A 21,130-nucleotide genomic window follows, 5' to 3' on the forward strand; every position below is an offset into this window, starting at 1 on the left:
AGAGACTGGTCTATAGTTTGTAGGGTCTTCTTTGTTTCCCCCTTTATATATAGTTACTATATTTGCTCTTCTCCAATCTTTTGGAACCTTTCCTTCTTTCAATGAACTGTTTATTAGGCTATGTATTTTGCCTGCCAGTTCATTCCTGCATTCTCTCAAAATCCAGTTTGCTATTTCATCTGGTCCATGCGATTTTCTGACATCAAGATTACTCGTGTTTCATTATTTCATTCCTTGTTACTTCTATTTCTTTCATAGGGGGACTTTCTCCTCCCATTTGATATCACTAAGTTGTATGTTCTCCCTTGTAAACACTGATTTAAAATGCTTGTTCATAATTTCTGCTATTTCTATTTCCTCTGTGTATTCAACTCGTCCTCGTCATAGTTTCTCTAAATCTTGTTTGATTTTCACTTTGTTATTTAAAAATCTGTAAAATAGTTTTGGTTGATCTTTACATTTTTCTATGACATCTTTTTCATATTTTCTTTTTTATTCTCTGCACACTTATACATATTCATTTATATATAACACTTTAATAATACGGGTGTCCCTCCGTTATGCTGTCCCCCAACCCCTTGTTACTGTCCTGTACCATTTCTCTGAATATTCATTTCCTTTTTTCACCTACCTACCCTGTGGTGGGGGAAAAGAATACTGCCACCAAGTCATTCCACTTGTCGTAAAAGGTGACAAAAAAGGGACGGGGGATGGGATTAGGAGTCCTACTACCTGTAGCCCCAAAAGGGGACATTCCTAAAAAAGAAAGAAAAGGCATAAGAGGGTCTGGGAGCTTTCCAACCAGTACCCTAAGGTTTGGGCCTTTCAATGTGTGTGGATGTGGTACAGATGAGAGTAAAAGTGAAGAGATGGGCAATATGTTTGTGAGAAGAAAGATGGATGTACTGGCTTTGAGTGAAAATAAAATGAAAGGAAATGGCAACTGTGAGTTTGGCAGTGTAGCTGTGAAGTACTCAGGAGTGAAGAGGGGACAAGGGAGAGAAGGGGTGGCTATACTAGTAAGTGAAGAGATAAGTAAGCAGGTAGTGGAGTGGAAGGAGGTGTCATCAAGGTTGATGTGGATGAGGGTGAAGCTGGGAAAGGAGATGTGGATTTTTGTAAGTGCGTATGGGCCTGGTAGTGAGAAGAATGTAGAGGCATTCTGGGTAGATATAAATGAGTGCATAGAGGGATTAGGGAGAAATGTCAATGTAGTTGTATTGGGAGACCTAAATGCTAGGGTAGGAAATGAACCAATTGACAGAGTGATTTGAAAGTATGGAGTTCGAGGCAAAAATTGTAGTGCAGAATTGATGATGGAGATGTGTCTTGAAAGAGAGTTGATGATACCAAATACAGTGTTTAAGAAGAAAGTCAAGCATAAATACACATGGGAGAGGGTGGTGGATGGAAGGGTGGCAGCTAGAGCATTAATGGACTATAAAGTGGTGACCAGGAGTATGGTAGGAAGAGTTAGGGATGTACATGTTCAAAGGGGAGAGAGTGGGGGAATATCAGATCATTTCCTGGTGGAAGGTAAATTGAGAGTGGAGAATAGGTGGAGAAAGAGGAAAAGGGCAGAAGGTAGGGAGGTACTTAGAGTGAACTGCTTAAATGAAGAAAAAAAAGGAGAATGAGTATAAGAAGTTGAGAGAGGAGTGGGAGAGAGTAAAGGATAGAGTAGAACTAGGAGTGGAGGAGGAATGGGGATGGTTCAAGGAGGGAGTCATGAAGTGTGCAAAGATGGTATGTGGAACATGGAAGGAGGGAGGAAATAGAAAGAAGGGTAGTGAGTGGAGGGATGAGGAAGCAAAGATGGGTGTAGAAGAGAAAACACAGGCATTCATAGATTGGCTACAAATTAGGACGAGGGAATCATATGAGAGGTACAAAGTAAAGAGAAAGGAAGTTAAGCATTAGATAAAGGAAGGAAAGAGGAGAGCAGATGTGAAATGGGGAAAGAGTATGACAGAAAATTTTGAAACTAATAAAAAGATGTTTTGGAAGGAAGTTAAAAGAGGAAGGAGGCAAATCAAGTAGAGAAGAAAAGGTAAAAGGTGCAGATGGAGAGATGATAATGGAAGAGAAGGCAGTGAGAGGAAGGTGGGCAGAGTATTTTAGGGAGTTGCTAAATGAGAAGGAGGATAGGGAGGGAAAGGTAATTGTAGTGGGAAGTGCTAAGAAAATAAGAGTGATGAGTGAGGAAAATGGAGGAGAAATAGGGAAGGATGAAGTGAAAGCAGCTGTTAAGATGATGACAGCAGGTAAGGCACCTGGGTTGGATGGATGCCATGCAGAATGTCTGAAAAAAGGAGGTACAGTTATGGTGGCTTGGCTGGTGAGGTTATTTAATGTTTGTTTAAGAGAGGGTAGAGTGCCAAAAGACTGGAGGAGTGCCTGTATAGTTCTGCTTTACAAAGGAAAGGGGGACAAGTGTGAGTGTAGTAGTTACAGAGGGATCAGCTTGTTGAGTGTAGTTGGGAAGGCTTATGGGAGGGTCTTGATTGAAAGGATTAGGAGAGGAACAGAGGGAGTAATTGGTGAGGAACAGTGTGGTTTTAGGACAGGTAAGGATGATTTTTTGGGCTTTTATGGATCTGGAAAAGGCTTATGACAGGGTAGACAGGAAGGCACTGTGGGAGGTACTGCAGATATATGGGATAGGAGGAAACCTGTTAAGAGCAGTCAAGAGTTTTTATGAGAGTGGTAGAACTTGCATTAGGATTTGAAATGGAGAGAGTGAATGGTTTGAGGTAAAGGTGGGACTTCGTCTGGGTTGTGTTATGTCGCCCTGGCTGTTCAATCTTTACATGGATGGGGTGGTGCGAGAGGTGAATGCAAGGGTAGTGGGTCAGGGGTTGGAGATGATTAAAGAAAATGGAGAAAAGTGGGAGGTGAGCCAGTTGTTGTTTGCTGACGACACTGCGCTTGTAGCAGGATCAGAAGAGGGATTGAGGAAGTTAGTGACAGAGTTTGAAAAGGTGTGTGAAAGAAGGAAGCTGAAGATAAATGTGGGCAGAAGTAAGGTGATGAGATTTACAAGGGGAGAGAGTGACAGCAGGCTGGATGAGAAATTGGAGGAAGTGGATAGTTTCAGATACTTGGGTGCGAATGTGACAGGAAAGGGAGGAGTGGGGGTGGAGGTAGAATGTAGATTGAGAGAAGCGAGTAAATGCCTTGGTGGATTAAAAGGTGTGATGAGAAATAGACATCTGGGAATGGATGCTAAGAGGAGGTTATATGAAGGAGTGATTGTGCCAACAGCAATGTATGGGGCAGAAACATGGAACATGGAACATGAGAGAGGAAGAGAGAAGGAGTTTGAATATGTTTGAGATGAAATGTCTGAGAAGTATGATAGGGGTTACTAGGCTAGAGTGAGAAATGAGGTGAGGAGGAGAATAGGGGTGGAAATGGAGCTGTGAGATAGGGTTGATGAAAGAGTATTAGGATGGTTTGGACACATGGAAAGAATGAGTGAAGAAATATTAGTAAAAGAAGTGTGGAAGGCAGAGGTGGAAGGAGTGAATATGAGGGGGCTTCCTAGGATGAGATGGGGTGAAAGGGGCTTTACAAAAGAGAGGAATGTCTGTAGAGGAAGGTCGGGAGAGGACAGAAGATGGGGTGAATGGAGAAGGGTTGGTGTATAGATGAGGGTGTGATGCATGAGGGGGAGTGGGTGGGGGATGTGGGGTGAGGAAGTATGAGAAAAAATTTGACGCAGTCCAAAGGGATTTCTCCCCGTCTTCTCCTTTCCTGCATGAGGGGATGGAGAGGGGGGGTCGCCGAATTTATGAAGTGGCCTTGCTGTGGATGTGCTGTGTCTTGCGACACTGCTTCTGACCCAGGGCAGTGGACAGGATGCAGGGATGACCCATCATCCAGGAGGTGCCAAGATAGGAGGGAGGGAGGAGGGAGGGGAGTGGAATATATGGGAAATAAAATGGGTGGGAGTGATTTCTATGCCTTTTTCTTTTTGGCTAGCCCCCGTGTAAGGGGGAAAAAGCCTTTGGTATATGTATGTATAACTAGTATATATTTTCCATTTTTCAGGTCTTTTGTCCTTTTTCCATTTTGTCTAAACTTTATCTCGTCTTTTAACTCCCTACAACTTTTGTTGTACTAGCACTTTACATATTCTTTTTCTTGCTTTTGTCTTGTGACATACTTTTCCACTCCTTTATAAATTTGTCAAAATATTCCATTTTTCTTCCACTGTTGTTTCCTCTTTGTATATTCTTTCCCAGTCCTCTTTTTGAAAGAATTCTCTTATTTTATCAAAATTTATTTTTCATACATCACTCTTCCTTTTCTATATTGTTCATTTCTTTTTATGAATTTTTCCTCATCTAGTTCCATTTCAACCAATATGTGGTCACTTTTACTTATTGGTGTCTTATATTCAATCTTTTCCACTATTTCAGGTTCTGAGGTGACTATTAGGTCCAGTCTCGGTGGTTCTTTATTTCTATACCTAGTGTTCTCTTGAATCCATTGCATCATTGTATGGGCAATATTCATATCAAGTAGTACATTTCCCCATGAGTCGTCTCCACCCTTTACTGTCATCTCTTCCCAGCAGACTTCTTTACAATTAAAGTCACCCAATATAACTATTCTTCCTCAATCTTCCATTACCTTATTTAATGTTATCATTGTGTCTACTAGCATACTTTTATGTTCTCTCTCTTCCCACGAGGCTGTTTTAGGAGGCACATAATTTATTACAAACATTCTGCTCTTCCTATCTTTGTCTTCCACTTCCATCATACTCATCTCTATTCTTTCCATATGTGACATTCCTCCGTTTATATTCTTCTTAGTCAGGAACATAACTCCGCCCCCTTGTTTTGCCTCTCTGTTTCTAATCCAATAATTATATGCACCATGTCCTACGCTGTTGGGTGGTAGTGGACCTTTCAATTTTGTCTCTACAATTCCTATTATGTCCGTTTTTTTTTCCTTCAGATAACCATTCAGTTCATTCAATCCTGTTATTAATCCATCTATATTTGTGTAAGACACTCTTAATTTTCTGCTACTTCCATTATATTTTCTGTTTCCCTTTTGTTTTTCTTTGTTATGTGCCATTTCCTCACTTTCATATTCACTACTCGCCAATAGAATTCCTCTTTTTCTGCCTCTGTTCTCATCTCGTTTTTTCCTTAGTTTCTTGTCTTTTTGTTTTCTCATCCTCTCTTTCCTCTTTATTCCTTTCTCTTTTTATCCATACCTTTTTATATTGTTCACTGTCTGCTAGTTTCCCTGTTTTTGCTAAGATATTCTCTGCTGTCATTTGTGACCTGAATTTAACCTTAATTGGTCTGGTCTTATCTGTACTATATCATTTCTTTAATGTTTCCCTATTTCAGGTTCATCTTCCTGAACTAATTCTAATATATTATTTACTTTTTCTTTTTCCTTCTCAATTCTTGTAGTCCTATTTATACTTCTCTTCCATCCCTAATATAATTATACATTTCTTTTTATCTGCTAAGTCTCTTCCTATATTCTCCTTCTGTCTCATCATTTTAATAACTGTCTTCAGTTTGTTCTTTCATCTGCTGTTTCACCATATCATTAAATGCAATTATGTTGTTCTCTTGGATTTTTTCCAACCCTGTGCTTCTTTTGCTATGGACTCTTTATTCTCTTTATCATTCCTCTTTAATTCCTCATTCTCATCTTTTACTTCTTTTAACTGTCTTTTTAAAACTTCTATTTCTTTAGTTAGTTTTTGGTTTACCTTCTCTAATTCTTCCAATTTTTCAACTCTCTGCGTGATCTGCTTAACCTCTTCACTACGGGGCACATCGCATGTCTGGCAGCATTAGCTGCCCGACGTGCGATGTTGCGTCATAATAATCGCATTATAAAAAATAAAGTCAGTGCTCAATCGTTCATTCTCTTTCACCCGTGTATTTTGATAACCATAGAAAACTGATGAAGCCAGTTTAGAGAGAATGAAAATTACGTAGGTACGACTACAATAAATATAATCAAGATGGCGACGTTGGCAACAACGAGTACCCACTTCCTCCTCATGCCGCCTATGTAGGCGTCACCGTATGGAAGTGGTTAATTTGACCGACCCTATCCTCCCAATTTTTGACAATTTTCTCAATTTTTTCTTCTAGGCTTCCCCCTCCGTCATTAAATCCATGGAAATTATCATCTTCACCTTCCATTGTGCTGCTCTTACCTATATTTCTAATCTCTTACATTTTTGTTAATCCCTTCTTCATCTCCAAAATCCTCCGGGCCAGGTTTGTTGACATGGTGTCTGCCTGCCTAGACCAAGTCCTCCCCTTCCTCATTTCCTTTCATTTCCCTCAGTAATCCCCCCCGTTCTCCTTTTTCATCACCTTCCCACTACACCATGAGGTTTCCCCTTCCCTATAAATACAAAAAGGTACTTCCTCGACGTTGAAATCCACGAAAATTTCCCTTCTTTTTCGGAGCTCCAATCTTCGCTGTGAATCCGTCTAAGTGTGTGTGTGTGTGTGGTATGAGGATGTTGATAAAGAGGCATTGTATGCATGTGGTATGAGGATGTTGTTGATAAAGAGGCATGGTATGTATTTGCATTCTGCTGTTTTGGTGATGCCCTGTGTTGCACACACTTCATGGGTGGGATGGAGGTAGCAATTTAATTCTGAGTTGCATTTTGCCATTAAAAAAAAATTCCACCATATTTTTTTTTCATTTTCTTTCTGCTTGTTGTTTATCAGGTTTGTGGTGTTTTTAATCAATTGTTGTACGTGTTCTTTTTCTTTTTAAATTTCTAGACAATGGCACAATGTATCTTCCCTGAATTACTTGTTGTACTGTCCAGAGACCATTATCAATTACCTGAAAGCTGTAGGTCTTCTGCAAGAGACTGAGGGCAATGTACTAACTGACTGAAACTAACTTTCTAAATACATCTCCAACATCATTTCTCCACTATAATTCTTACACAACACCTCAAACCTCCCTATGCCTCCATCTGTTGGCTCATCTCCTACTCCAGCATTGAGATCCCATAACACCATTACATTTACATTCCTTCTGAACCTCTATACATACATTTAATTCAATCCATAAACTCTCCCTTTCCTTTTCTCATTTCTCACTGCCAGGCCTATATACACTTACAAAAAAAACACATTTACATACAATCTAATTTTGCCCACTTGAAGACACTTCCCATTACTCTATAATAAACATTCCTATCTCATCACTTATCAGCACTCTTTCCCTCCCTCACCCCCCCCCATCACTCTTAATACCCTCCTATCACTCTCAAACTCATCCCTCATCCTTCAATGTAGTTTCACTTAAGTCTAACACATCTATTTCCATTTCTTAAAAAAAAAAAAAATAATAATAATAATAAAAAAAAAAATAATAATAATAACAATAATAATAATAATAATAAAAAAAATAAAACAAATCTCACCTATCACACAGTCCTGCACATTTAATGACCACATTATTTGGGTTCTGGTTGGAGTCCTCCCAGACCCTCTTATACTTTGATTTTTTGTAAGAGAAATATAGAGAGAGCAGATCTTTATACATACATACATACATATACCAAGGCTTTTTCCCCCTTACAAGGGGGGTAGCCAAAAAGAAAAAGGCATAAAATCATTCCCACCCATTCCATCCCTGAATACACTCCACACCCCTCCACCCTCCCTCTCATCTTAGCACCTCCTGAATGACGGGTCATCCATGCACCTTGTCCACTGCCCTGGGTCAGAAGCAGTGTCGCAAGACACAGCACATTCACAGCAAGGCCGCTTCATTAAATCGGCGACCCTCCTCTCCGTCCCCCCATTGCATAAAATGAGAGGACGGGGAGAAATCCCTTCGGGCTGCGTCAAATTTTGCTCACAAATACTACCTCACCCCCCATCCACCCGCCCATTCCACCTCATGCTATCACAACATCATCCATATACAACCATTCTCCATTCACCCCTGTCTTCTGTCCTTCCCCGTCCTTCCTCAACAGACATTCCCCTCTTCCCCAAAGCCCCCTTCACCCCATCCATCCACCTCATCCTAGGACGTCCCTTCATGTTCACTCCCTCCACATCTGCCTTCCATACCTCTTTTACTAGTCTTTCTTCACTCATTCTTTCCATGTGTCCAAACCATCCTAATATTCTTTCATCAACCCTATCTCCCAGCTCCCTTTCCACCCCCGTTTTCCTCCTCACCTCCTCATTTCTCACTCTATCTAGCCTAGTAACCCCCATCATACTTCTCAGACACCTCATCTCAAACACATTCAAACTCCTTCTCTCTTCCTCTCTTATGTTCCATGTTTCTGCCCCATACAGTGCTGTTGGCACAATCACTCCCTCATACAGTCTCCTCTTAGCATCCATTCCCAAATGTCTATTCCTCATTACACTTTTTAATCCACCAAGGCATTTACTCGCTTCTCTCACTCTACATTCTACCTCCACCTTCACTCCACCTTTTCCTGCCACATTTGCACCCAAGTATCTAAAACTATCCACTTCCTCCAGTCGCTCTCCCTTAATGCTCACTTCCAGTCTACTTCCACTTTCACCCCTTGTACATCTCATCACCTTACTTTTACCCACATTTATCTTTAGCTTTCTTCTATCACACACTCTCCCAAACTCTGCCACCAACTTCCTCAATCCCTCCTCCGATCCTGCCACAAGCGCAGTGTCGTCCGCAAACAACAGCTGGCTCACCTCCCACTTTTCTCCATTTTCTTTAACCATCTCCAATCCCTTGCCCACTACCCTTGCATTCACCTCTCGCACTACCCCATCCATGTATAAGTTGAACAGCCAGGGTAACATAACGCATCCTTGATGAAGTCCCACCTTTACCTCGAACCACTCACTCTCTCCATTTCCAATCCTGACACAAGCTCTACTATTCTCATAAAACTCTTGAGAGCTCCCAGAAGCTTTCCTCCTATCCCTTATATCTTCATAACCTCCCACAGTGCCTTTCTGTCTACCCTATCATAAGCCTTTTCCAGATCCATAAAAACCCAAAAAACATCCTTTCCCTTTCCTATAGCTTTCTCACATATCTGTCTTACCACAAAGATCTGATTTACACAACCTCTACCTGTCCTAAATCCACACTGTTCTTCACCAATTACTCCTTCTGTTCCTCTCCTAATCCTCTCAACCAAGATCCTCCCATAAACCTTCCCAACTACACTCAACAAGCTAATCCCTCTGAAACTACTACATTCACACTTGTCCCCTTTTCCCTTGTAAAGAGGAACTATACAGGCACTCCTCCAGTCCTCCGGCACTCTACCCTCTCTCCAACAAACATTAAATAACCTCACCAACCAGTCCACCATCACTGTACCTCCCTTTTTCAGACATTCCGCATGGCATCCATCCAGACCAGGTGCCTTACCTGCTTTCATCATCTTAACAACTGCCTTCACCTCATCCTTCCTTATTTCTCCTCCATTCTCCACATTCATCACTCTCATTTTCTTCGCACTTCCCACTGCAGCAATCTTTCCTTCCCTATCCTCCTTCACATTAAGCAACTCTCTAAAATATTCTGCCCATCTTCCCCTTACTGCCTTCTCTTCCATTATCATCTCTCCATCTGGACCTTTTACCTTTTCTTCTCTACTTGATTCGCCTCCTCTTCCTCTCTTAATTTCTTTCCAAAACATCTTTTTATTACTTTCAAAATTTTCTGTCATACTCATACCCCATTTCACATCTGCTCTCCTCTTTGCAACCTTTACCTTTTGCTTTACTTCTCTTTTCTTTTCTTTGTACCTCTCATATGACTCCCTCGTCCTATTTTGTAACCAATCTGTGAAAGCTCGCTTCTTCTCTTCTACAACCTTTTTTGTTTCCTCATCCCACCATTCACTACCCTTTCTTCTATTTCCCCCTGTCCTTCTTGTTCCACACACCATTCTTGCACACTTTATGACTCCCTCCTTGATCTTTATACTACACAAAAAACATGGTGGCAGAATTCTTTCCCCCAATACCAGAGGGGGAATCTAACAAATATATTAATCCAAAATAATAGTTGAATATGTTATCAAAATTAATTTCCTTTTGTACAGTGTCATTCTCTTACCTTGTAGCTTTTCATGGATGCAAAAAGCATTGCAGGAGTAAACCTAAATTCTGGTGCAACATCTCCATCAAATTTTGAGCTTAGTGGTGTTTTGAAGGCAAGAAACTTGTCCCCAATAAGGGTAATACTCTTACGAGGGCAGTGAAGCCATCGTGGAGGAATGGGTCCAGGACCCTTACCACTGCCTCCTGACATTTCTCTGAAAAATATATAAATAACTTATTGGATTTGTTTTTTTTAATGTGGACTGGAGAAGTGCATGTACAGTTCAGTTTTATAAAGGAAAAGGGGACAAATGTGATTGTATTTGTTTTAGATACATCAGTTTGTTGAATGTAATTCGGAAGGCTTATGGGTTTTCATTGAGAGAATTAGGAAAGGAACAAAAGGAAGTGGTGGGGAGCAGCATGGGATAAAGGTAAAGGAGGATGTGTGGCTAAGATTTTTGAGGTAAGGCAGGATTTTTTTGGGCCTTTATGGATTTGGAGAAGGCTTATGACAGGGTAGACAGGAAGGTACTATGGGAGGTATTGTAGATATATGGGATCAGGGGAAAGCTGTTAAGGGCAGTCATGATAATTTACAAGAATAGTCAAGCCTGTGTTAGAATGGGAAATGGAGAAAGCAAGTGTTTTCAGGTAAAGCTGGGGCTGCATCAGGGAAGTGTCAAGTTGTCATGGCTGTTCAATGTGTACATGGATAGCTATGGGAAGTATATGTATGGGTAATAGGCAAGGGATTATAGCGATGATTAAAGATAATAGAGAGAAATGGGAAGTGTACCAGTTGTTTTTGGATGACAATGTGTGTGGCTGGGTCAAAGGGGGAATTAAGGCAGTTAGTGACAGAGTTTGGGAAAGGTATGTGATAAAAGAAAGTTGAAGATAAATGTGGAGAAAAGTAAGGTGATGCAATGTACAAAGGGAGTGGATAGCTGCAAGTCTTATAGGTGAGAGGATGAAGTAGACCATTTTAAGTACTTGGAGTCACATGTGGCAAGATAAGAGGGGAGAGGGTGCAGGTAAATTATAGAAGTAAATGTTGAAATATGTATGACAGAATGAGTGGAAAGGGTGATGAGGTAAACGCCAAAAAACTGTAGTAGTTTTATTACTAAGGTTTCATCCTTAAAGGACTTCCTCAGAGTATACACTAAGAAAATATTTACGGCTTATATACTTCTCTTTCCTTACCCCACTCCTCCCCTATCTCTGTCCTTCCTTCATTCTGCTTCACCTCGAACAAAGTCACTAGTCAACTTTGATAATTTAATAAATCCTTCTCTATGATTATTGCAAGGTTTTGAAGCGATGTATGCTGCTTTGATTATTTTTCCTTCTTGCTTTCTTAATCCTTTGTGGAATACCTCTATATTTTCCCAGTCTGGAAGGTGGCCAAAATTGTCTATGTGAACCATTAGAGAATTTGATGTCCGGTGGGCTTTTATGTCATTCTTGTGTTCATATAGTCGTTTTTTTTATTCCTCTACCAGTTTTCACCAAAATAATTGATGGGACAGCCCGTACCAATGTATCCAGTGAAGGGGCATTCAAAGCAGCCAAAGAGGTGGTCAACGACATGAATGACGAAGACCTTCCTCTTGGCAAGGGGGACTATTTAAAGTTAATATCCTATGTGTTAAATTTGGTTCCTTCATATCCAATAATGAAAAATATTTTCAGAGTCGTGGCCTCGTGATGGAGTCTGCTCAGTTGTGTTCTGGCCTCTTTATACGGGGAGGTTCTAGAAAGGGACCATTTTACCACATTAACCTCTTCAGTACAGGCCTTAAATCTCGCGGGCAGCAGCCGATGCCAGCCGTACAACGTGTTGTAATAATACTCGCATCATAAAATATAGTCACCGCTTATATCAATCGTTCTCTCTTTCACCCGTGAATTTTGATAACCATAGAAAATGTGATTACAGACAGTTTAGAGAGTATGTCATTACGGAGGGGCAACTACAATAAATATAATCAAGACGCCGATATGGCAGCCTCGCGTATCCACTTGCTCCTCATGACGCCTACGTATGCGGCACCGTATGAAAGGGGTTAATGGGCCAAGATACAACACGGTTGCAGTACGTGGATGACGTACTTGCTATCACCCCCAGGGAGACGGACCTCAGGGATAAATTAAACATGCTCAATGGGATAAAACAGAACATACAATTCACTATGGAACAAGAGGAGAATGACAAATTAGCCTTCCTAGACACAGTAATATGGAGAAAAGGGAAGTACACAGAAAAAACACAAATAAAAATGACATCAACCACTATTATTTTGCTCACCACCCAAAAATAAAAAGCGGGGTAGTAATAGGTTTCTTTATTAGAGCATACCGAGTGTGCAGTGAGGAATTTCTCCAAGGAGAAATTGAATGAATTTTTTACATTTTTAGGAAACTGTGTTACCCACAAGGACTATTACATAGACTAAAAGAATTTTTTTTTTTTTAAATAACAAAAAGAGCCAGAGAAAGCCAAATATGTGAGAACAAAGGGGACAGCCGGCTGTTTTTGTCTGTCCCCAATTCCAAACACGCAGATGAAATCGGACAGTTGCTCACCAAGGCAGCGTTAAGAGTTGCATACGGCACAGGGACCAAAATATATAACACCATAAAAAACAAAAAAAAAGTACCATATGGGTGCTGAGGACAGCCTGATCTATAGAATTCCTTGTAAAAGCTGTCCCTTCATTTATTTTAGTGAAAATTGGCAGAGGAATAAAAAAACGACTACATGAACACAAGAATGACGTAAAACCCCACAAGACATCAAATTCTCTAGTGGTTCATATAGACAGTTTTGACCACTTTACTTTTGCCCACATTAATCTTCAGCTTCCTTCTTTCACACACCTTCTCAAACTCTGTCACTAACTTCCTCAATCCTTCCTCTGATCCTGCCACAAGCGCAGTGTCATCAGCAAACAACAACTGGGTTATTTCCCACTTTTCTCCATTTTCTTTAACCATCTCCAACCCGACCCACTACCCTTGCATTCACCTCTTGCACCACCACATCCATGTATAGATTGAACAGCCAGGGTGACATAGCACATCCCTGACAAAGTCCCACCTTTACCTTAAAGTGTATACATATACGTATATGTACTGTATGTACAATGTCCAGCAATACATGTATCTTTATTTTTGTGTATTTTCCCTCTTTTATACAGTACATTAATGCTTTATTTACTGTTTATTTACAGTGGTTAGGTTCCTAAAATTACCATATATGACCAAATCCGCGTATGCTGACATTCCATATTGAATACCGGGGTATTTTTTTAGTTTCGACCATGGGCACAATATAGCAATAGAAAATTAATTATTAATTTTGTAAATTAAAATGTATCAATGTAATATGCAATTTTGTGGGCGGAAATGAAAGTAAAAAATACCTTGCTACAAGAAAATATGCTAATGAACGAAGTCGGTAGCATAGGCTCAGGACGCCATCTTGTCGTCTACCAACGTCTCTCACGACGACGAGCCGGATGACATTTAATTTGCAGGTAATGATTTATTAAACACAGGTTAGGTTAGTTTAGTTTAGGTTAGACGAATTAATTTATCATCCTTTCATTTCTTCGACATCGGCATCTATCATAACAAACATGGTGTACCATTCGTCCGACATGACTTCATTACTTACGAAATCTGTTTTAGCATTTTTTTTTTCATTTCTGTTCACAAAATTGCATATTACGTTGATACATTATAATTTACAAAATTAATAATTAATTTTCTATTGTTATATTGCGCCCATGGTCGAAACTAAAAATTTACCACTACCGGTATACACTGTACCCCAGGTAGTTTTTGCAGCTTGCAGGATGGTAATGTAGACCTAAGCTTCAGAACACTTTACCTCACAGCTAATATCCACCGTACAAGTTCATTTATAACATCATACAAATTTGCCTCAGCCAACTTAATTATCGTACACGACGTCGTAACTTCGGGAGATTTACGTTAAACGACGTCATAAAGCCCGTCGTTACTCTGAGTTGTCGTTAAACAAGGAGTACCTGTATTTCCTCCTGTCCTTCTTGTTCCACACACCATCTTTGCACACGTTGTGACTCCCTCCTTGAATCATCCCCATTCCTCTTCCACTCCTAGCTCTACTCTATCCTTCACTCCCTCCCACTCCTCTCTCAGCTTCTTCTTATACTCCTTCTTTTCCTTTAAAGAGTTCACTCTAAGCACCTCCCTACTTTTTGTCCTTTTCCTCATTCTCCATCTATCCTTCACTCTCAATTTACCTTCCACCAACAAATGATCTGACATTCCCCCACTCTCCCCCCTTAGCACATGTACATCCTTAACTCTTCCTATTATACTCCTATCTACCACTACATAGTCCATTAATGCCCTATCTACCACCCTTCCATCCACCACCCTCTCCCATGTGCATTTGCTATCATCAACTCTCTAGACACATCTCCGCCATCAACTCTCCACTACAATTCTTTCCTGGAACTCCACGTTTCCCAACCACTCTGTCAATTGGTTCATTTCCTACCCTAGCATTAAGGTCTCCCAATACTACTACACTGACATTCCTCCCTAATCCCTCTATACTCTTTTAAATCAATCCAAAGTCTCCCTTTCTACTACACTCTTCTCACTACCAGGCCCATGTGCACTTACAAAAACCCACATCTCCTTTCCCAGTTTCACCTTTATCCACATTATCCTTGAAGAAACCTCCTTCCACTCCAATACACGTTTACCTATCTCTCCACTTATTAGTATAGCCACCCCATCTCTCCCTCGCCCTCTCTTCACTCCTGAGAACCCCCAATTACACTCCCTAACTCACACTCGCCCTTCCCTCTCAACTTAGTTTCACTCAATGCCAACACATCCCCCTTTCTTCTCAAACATACTACCTATCTCTTCCCTTATACTCTCATTTGTACCACACCCATGCACATCAAAAGACCCAAACCTTAGGGTGCTGGTTTGAAAACTCCTAGACCCTCTTATGCCTTTACTTTTTTTTTAGGAATGTCCCCTGTGGGGCTACAGGGAGAAGGATGCCTGGTCCCAATCCCCGTCCCGTTTTTCTCACCTCTTACGATCCAAGTGGAAATACTTGGTGGCAGTATTCTTTTCCCCCTACCACAGGGTAGGCAAAAGAAGGAAATGAAATTTAGAGAAATGGTACAGGACAGCAACAAGGGGTTGGGGGAGCATTACAGAGGGACAGTAGCAGTAATAAAAGTTTCGTCATTTCTCTGTGAGCAGAGTCCTCCTCTATCACAGACAAAATTATGTGTAGCTCTGATCCATAGGGGCGCCCCATATAGACCCAAGTATCAACTGCATGCTATTTTGCCATAACAACATGCAGCCAATACCCACTCTACCCACCTTCCTCTCACTGCCTTCTCTTCCATTATCATCTCACCATCTGCACCTTTTACCTTTTCTTCTCTACTTCATTTGCCTCCTCTTCCTCTTTTAATTTCTTTCCAAAAAATCTTTTTATTACTTTCAAAATTTTCTGTCATACTCTTACCCCAATATCAGAAAATATCACTAAAAGCTATGCAGAAACAAATCAAGTTGCACCGACTCCTTTAGACACCCTCTTTGTTTTAATAGGTTCAGAGGTCGGAGACGATGACAGTGACCTGATGACCTCTAGAATTATAGGTACCACTTTACTAAATGCAGGTTAAGTTAGGCAGATAGGTTAGGTAGGTTAGATTAGAATTGACAAATTTATCATACTTTAATTTCTTTGACTTTCGCCTTTACTAAAACAAAGATGGCATCTTAAGATGTCAAAGTGGCTATGTTTGTTCATTTATAGCTTTTACCAACTTTTTCTATTTTCTATTTATGCCAAAAATAATGTATATTACATTGATGTATTATAATTTACAAAATTACTTAATTTTCTATTGCTTTATCACATAGGTGTCCACTTTTAATATTTAATTTTCTGCTATATCATGTAGGTGTGCATTTCTAAAAATCTACCTATTAATTTATATAGTGCTTGTCAGTCATTTTGATTTACTTGTCAGTTTTTAGTATAACCACTTGGATAGAATTTTTTCAGTGTGTGTGTATTTACCTAGTTGTATTTTACGGGAAGGGGAGCTATGCTCATGGTGTCCCATCTTCATATCTCATTTTATCTAAACTATCTTTAAATTCATGTATTGGTTTTGCACACACTACTTTCTCATCTAACTTGTTCCAAATGTCTATTACTCTGTGAGGAAAGCTGTTCTTTTTCATATCTCTTCTATAGCTGTCTTTCTTGATTTTCTTTCTGTGTCCTCTTGTATTTCTATCATCCCATTTTATTAGATCCTCTCTATCAATAATTTCTATGCCTTTCATGATTCTGTAAATAGTTATTAAATCTCCTCTCTCTCTTCTATACTCTAGTGTCTGTAGCTCAAGTTTTGCTAGTCTTTCTTCATATGATAGTTTTGAGAGTGTTGGTGCCAATTTTGTAATTGCTCTTTGTATTCTTTCAAGTTTTGTTATACATTTTTTTGTACTTGGTGACCACATCGTTGCTGCATATTCCAATCTTGGTTTTATCAAAGTGATTAGTATTTTCTTCACCATTTCTTCATCCAGGTATGTAAACGCCACTTTGATTGTTCTTATTAAATTATAAGTTTCTCCAAAAATCTTATTTATATGTTTCTCAGGTGACATACTATTCATAATAATGACTCCCAGGTCCTTCTCATTTTCAACTTTTTTTATTCCTTCTTCATCCAATTTATATATATACATATACCAAGGCTTTTTCCCCCTTACAAGGGAGGTAGCCAAAAAGGGAAAGGCATAAAATCATTTCCACCCATTCCATCCCTGAATACACTCCACCCTCCCTCTTATCTGAGCACCTCCTGGATGACGGGTTATCCCTGCACCTTGTCCACTGCCCTCGGTCAGAAGCAGTGTCACAAGACACAGCACATCCACAGCAAGTCCACTTCATTAAATCGGCGACCCCCCCCCCTCTCCGTCTCCCCATTGCATAAAAGGAGAAGACGGGGAGAAATCCCTTCGGGCTGCGTCAACTTTTGCTCACACATACTACCTCACCCCTCACCCCCCCCGCCCATTCCACCTCATGCAATCACATCATCCATATACAACCATTCTCCATTCACCCCTGTCTTCTGTCCTCTCCCATCCTTCCTCGACAGACATTCTCCTCTTCCCCAAAGCCCCCTTCATCCCATCCATCCACCTCATCCTAGGACGTCCCTTCATGTTCACTCCCTCCACATCTGCCTTCCATACCTCTTTTACTAGTCATTCTTCACTCATTCTTTCCATGTGTCCAAACCATCCTAATATTCTTTCATCAACCCTATCTCCCAGCTCCTTTTCCACCCCTCACCTCCTCATTTCTCACTCTATCTAGCCTAGTAACCCCCATCATACTTCTCAGACACCTCATCTCAAACACATTCAAACTCCTTCTCTCTTCCTCTCTTATGTTCCATGTTTCTGTCCCATACAGTGCTGTTGGCACAATCACTCCTTCATACAGTCTCCTCTTAGCATCCATTCCCAAATGTCTATTCCTCATTACGCTCTTTAATCCACCAAGGCATTTACTCGCTTTTCTCAATCTACATTCTACCTCCACCTTCACTCCACCTTTTCCTGCCACATTTGCACCCAAGTATCTAAAACTATCCACTTCCTCCAGTCGCTCTCCCTTAATGCTCCCTTCCAGTCTACTGCCATTTTTACCCCTTGTACATCCCATCACCTTACATTTACCCACATTTATCTTTAGCTTTCTTCTATCACATACTCTCCCAAACTCTGCCACCAACTTCCTCAATCCCTCCTCTGATCCAGCAACAAGCGCAGTGTCGTTCACAAACAACAGCTGGGTCACCTCCCACTTTTCTCCATTTTCTTTAACCATCTCCAATCCCTTGCCCAATACCCTTGCATTTACCTCTCGCACTACTCCATCCATGTTTAAGTTGAAAAGCCAGGTTGACATAACGCATCCTTGATGAAGTCCCACCTATACCTCAAACCACTCACTCTCTCCATTTCCAATCATGACACAAGCTCTACTACTCTCATAAAAACTCTTGAGAGCTCCCAGAAGCTTTCCTCCTATCCCATATATCTGCATAACCTCCCACACTGCCTTTCTGTCTACCCTATCATAAGCCTTTTCCAGATCCATAAAGGCCCAAAAAACATCCCTCCCCTTTCCTATAGCTTTCCCACTTATCTGTCTTACCACAAAGATCTGATCTACACAACCTCTACCTGTCCTAAATCCACACTGTTCCTCACCAATTACTCCTGTTCCTCTCCTAATCCTCTCAATCAAGATCCTCCTATAAGCCTTCCCAACTACACTTAACAAACTAATCCCTCTGAAACTACTACATTCACACTTGTCCCCTTTTCCCTTGTAAAGAGGAACTATACAGGCACTCCTCCAGTCCTCCGGCACTCTACCCTCTCTCCAGCAAACATTAAATAACTTCACCAACCAGTCCACCATCACTGTACCTCCCTTTTTCAGACATTCTGCATGGCATCCATCCAGACCAGGTGCCTTACCTGCTTTCATCATCTTAACAACTGCCTTCACCTCATCCTTCCTTATTTCTCCTCCATTTTCCTCACTCATCACTCTCATTTTCTTAGCATTTCCCACTGCAACTATCTTTCCCTCCCTATCCTCCTTCACATTTAGCAACTCCCTAAAAAATTCTGCCCATCTTCCCCTTACTGCCTTCTCTTCCATTATCATCTCTCCATCTGCACCTTTTACCTTTTCTTCTCTACTTGATTCGCCTCCTCTTCCTCTCTCAATTTCTTTCCAAAACATCTTTTTATTACTTTCAAAATTTTCTGTCATACTCTTACCCCACTTCACATCTGCTCTCCTCTTTGCAACCTTTACCTTTTGCTTTACTTCTCTTTTCTTTTCTTTGTACCTCTCATATGACTCCCTCATCCTATTTTGTAACCAATCTGTGAAAGCTCGCTTCTTCTCTTCTACAACCTTCTTTGTTTCCTCATCCCACCATTCACTACCCTTCCTTCTATTTCCTCCTGTCCTTCTTGTTCCACACACCATCTTTGCACACTTTGTGACTCCCTCCTTGAACCATCCCCATTCGTCCTCCACACCTAGCTCTACTCTATCCTTCACTCCCTCCCATTCCTCCTTCAGCTTCTTCTTGTACTCCTCCTTTTCATTAATATATATAGCAAACATTATTGGGGCCAGAACTGTTCCTTGTGGAACACCACTTATTACTTCATCCCAATTTGAGTGTTTGTCTCTTATCACTACTCTCATTTTTCTTTCTTGCAAAAAGTCTTCCATCCATTTAAGCAGTTTGTGTGTGTGTGTGTCGGGGGGGGAGGGAGCGTAATATCTGGAGGGGTCTAACCCACACATCACCAGGGCAAATGTTGTATATACAGGGGGTCACTGCAATTCGACCGTTCACATTTCAAATTATCGCAAATTAGACAATAGCTAATTTATACCCAACCCTCAAGGTTCGACAGCAAGACTCGACAATTCGACATTCAAATCTCGCGTGCCACCCACCCAGTTGAATTTGCCGCCACTCCTGATACACCACTCTGTCTCACTCTCACCCCAGCCATCGTCAAGGCAAGCCACACTCCACTGTTCCACCTCCACCATGCCACACAAATCCACCTCTGGCCCCACCCCTAAGAAACACACTTTCCTGCCTTTCAAAGATAAGCTTGAGCTTATAAGAAAGTGTGAGGCAGGTATGGCTCATTCTGCCATTGCAGCAGAAATGGGTGTCCCGAGATCAACAGTATCAACGATTTGGAAGAACAGGGACAAGTACCGACAGGCCACTCCATCAACATCTTCCACGACTTTCCTTGTTCTCCGTGGCTCACAGGACTCCCGTTTAGACACGATGGAGGACATGTTGATCAAGTGGATAGAGGACAGGACACAACGCAAGATGCCAATCAGCATGGGGCTTGTGCAGGAGCGTGCTTTGTCACTGTGGGAGGACTTGCGGGCCACAACATCCACCACCAGCAGGACACTAGAAACATTCACGGTGAGCAGGGGCTGGTTCCAGCAATTCAGGGAGCGAGCTGGTGGAGTTCACCGATGACACGCTTCAGGGGATTTAAGGGGGAGGACGAGGAGGTGGAGGAGCTAGGTAAAATGCTCTTTTTTTACATATATTTTGGTAAGAGTTTGTACTATGTGTATGTGGGAGATGGGTTTATCTTAAAATAAAAGTTAGCTTTTTGTTGCAAGTATTTTTATTTCCAAAAATGTACTGTACAGCAGCTTACATACATATACCAAGGCTTTTTTCCCCTTACAAGGGAGGTAGCCAAAAGGGAAAAGGCATAAAATCATTCCCACCCATTCCATCCCTGAATACACTCCACACCCCTCCACCTTTTCTCTCATCTTAGCACCTCCTGGATGATGGGTCATCCCTGCACCTTGTCCACTGCTCTGGGTCAGAAGCAGTGTTACAAGACACAGCACATTCACAGCATGGCCGCTTCATTAAATGGGTGACCCCCCCTCTCTGTCCCCCATGAATAAAGGAGAAGACTGGGAGAAATCCCTTTGTGCTGGGTCAAAATTTGCTCACATATACTACCTCACCCCCCATTCCACCTCATGCATCACAACATCATCCATATACAACCATTCTCCATTCACCCCTGTCTTCTGTTCTCTCCCATCCTTCCTCGACAGACATTTTCCTCTTCCCCAAAGCCCCCCTTCACCCCATCCATCCACCTCATCCTAGGACGTCCCTTCATGTTCACTCCCTCCACATCTGCCTTCCATACCTCTTTTACTAGTCTTTCTTCACTCATTCTTTCCATGTGTCCAAACCATCCTAATATTCTTTCATCAACCCTATCTCCCAACCCCCTTTCCACCCCTGTTCTCCTCCTCACCTCCTCATTTCTCACTCTATCTAGCCTAGTAACCCCCATCATACTTC

General features: G+C 41.3%; 1 protein-coding gene across 5 annotated transcripts in view; it reads right to left on the reverse strand.

The window, feature by feature from the left end:
• LOC143022079 (mRNA-capping enzyme-like) overlaps positions 1-21,130 on the reverse strand; it is a 268,589-nt gene that overhangs the window by 211,510 nt on the left and 35,949 nt on the right. For 4 of the 5 annotated variants that reach the window (XM_076180040.1, XM_076180038.1, XM_076180036.1 and 1 more), the window contains exon 2: positions 10,105-10,303. In XM_076180040.1, coding sequence (XP_076036155.1) covers positions 10,105-10,299 — 195 coding nt within the window. In that variant the 5' untranslated portion in view covers positions 10,300-10,303. Of the gene's footprint in view, positions 1-10,104; positions 10,304-21,130 lie in introns of those variants that run through there. The other variant, XM_076180037.1, reaches the window with a different exon arrangement.

This window comes from Oratosquilla oratoria, chromosome 43 (genome assembly GCF_046742065.1).
Source record: "Oratosquilla oratoria isolate Oo_2021 chromosome 43, ASM4674206v1, whole genome shotgun sequence".
Classification (NCBI taxonomy): Eukaryota; Metazoa; Arthropoda; class Malacostraca; order Stomatopoda; family Squillidae; genus Oratosquilla; species Oratosquilla oratoria.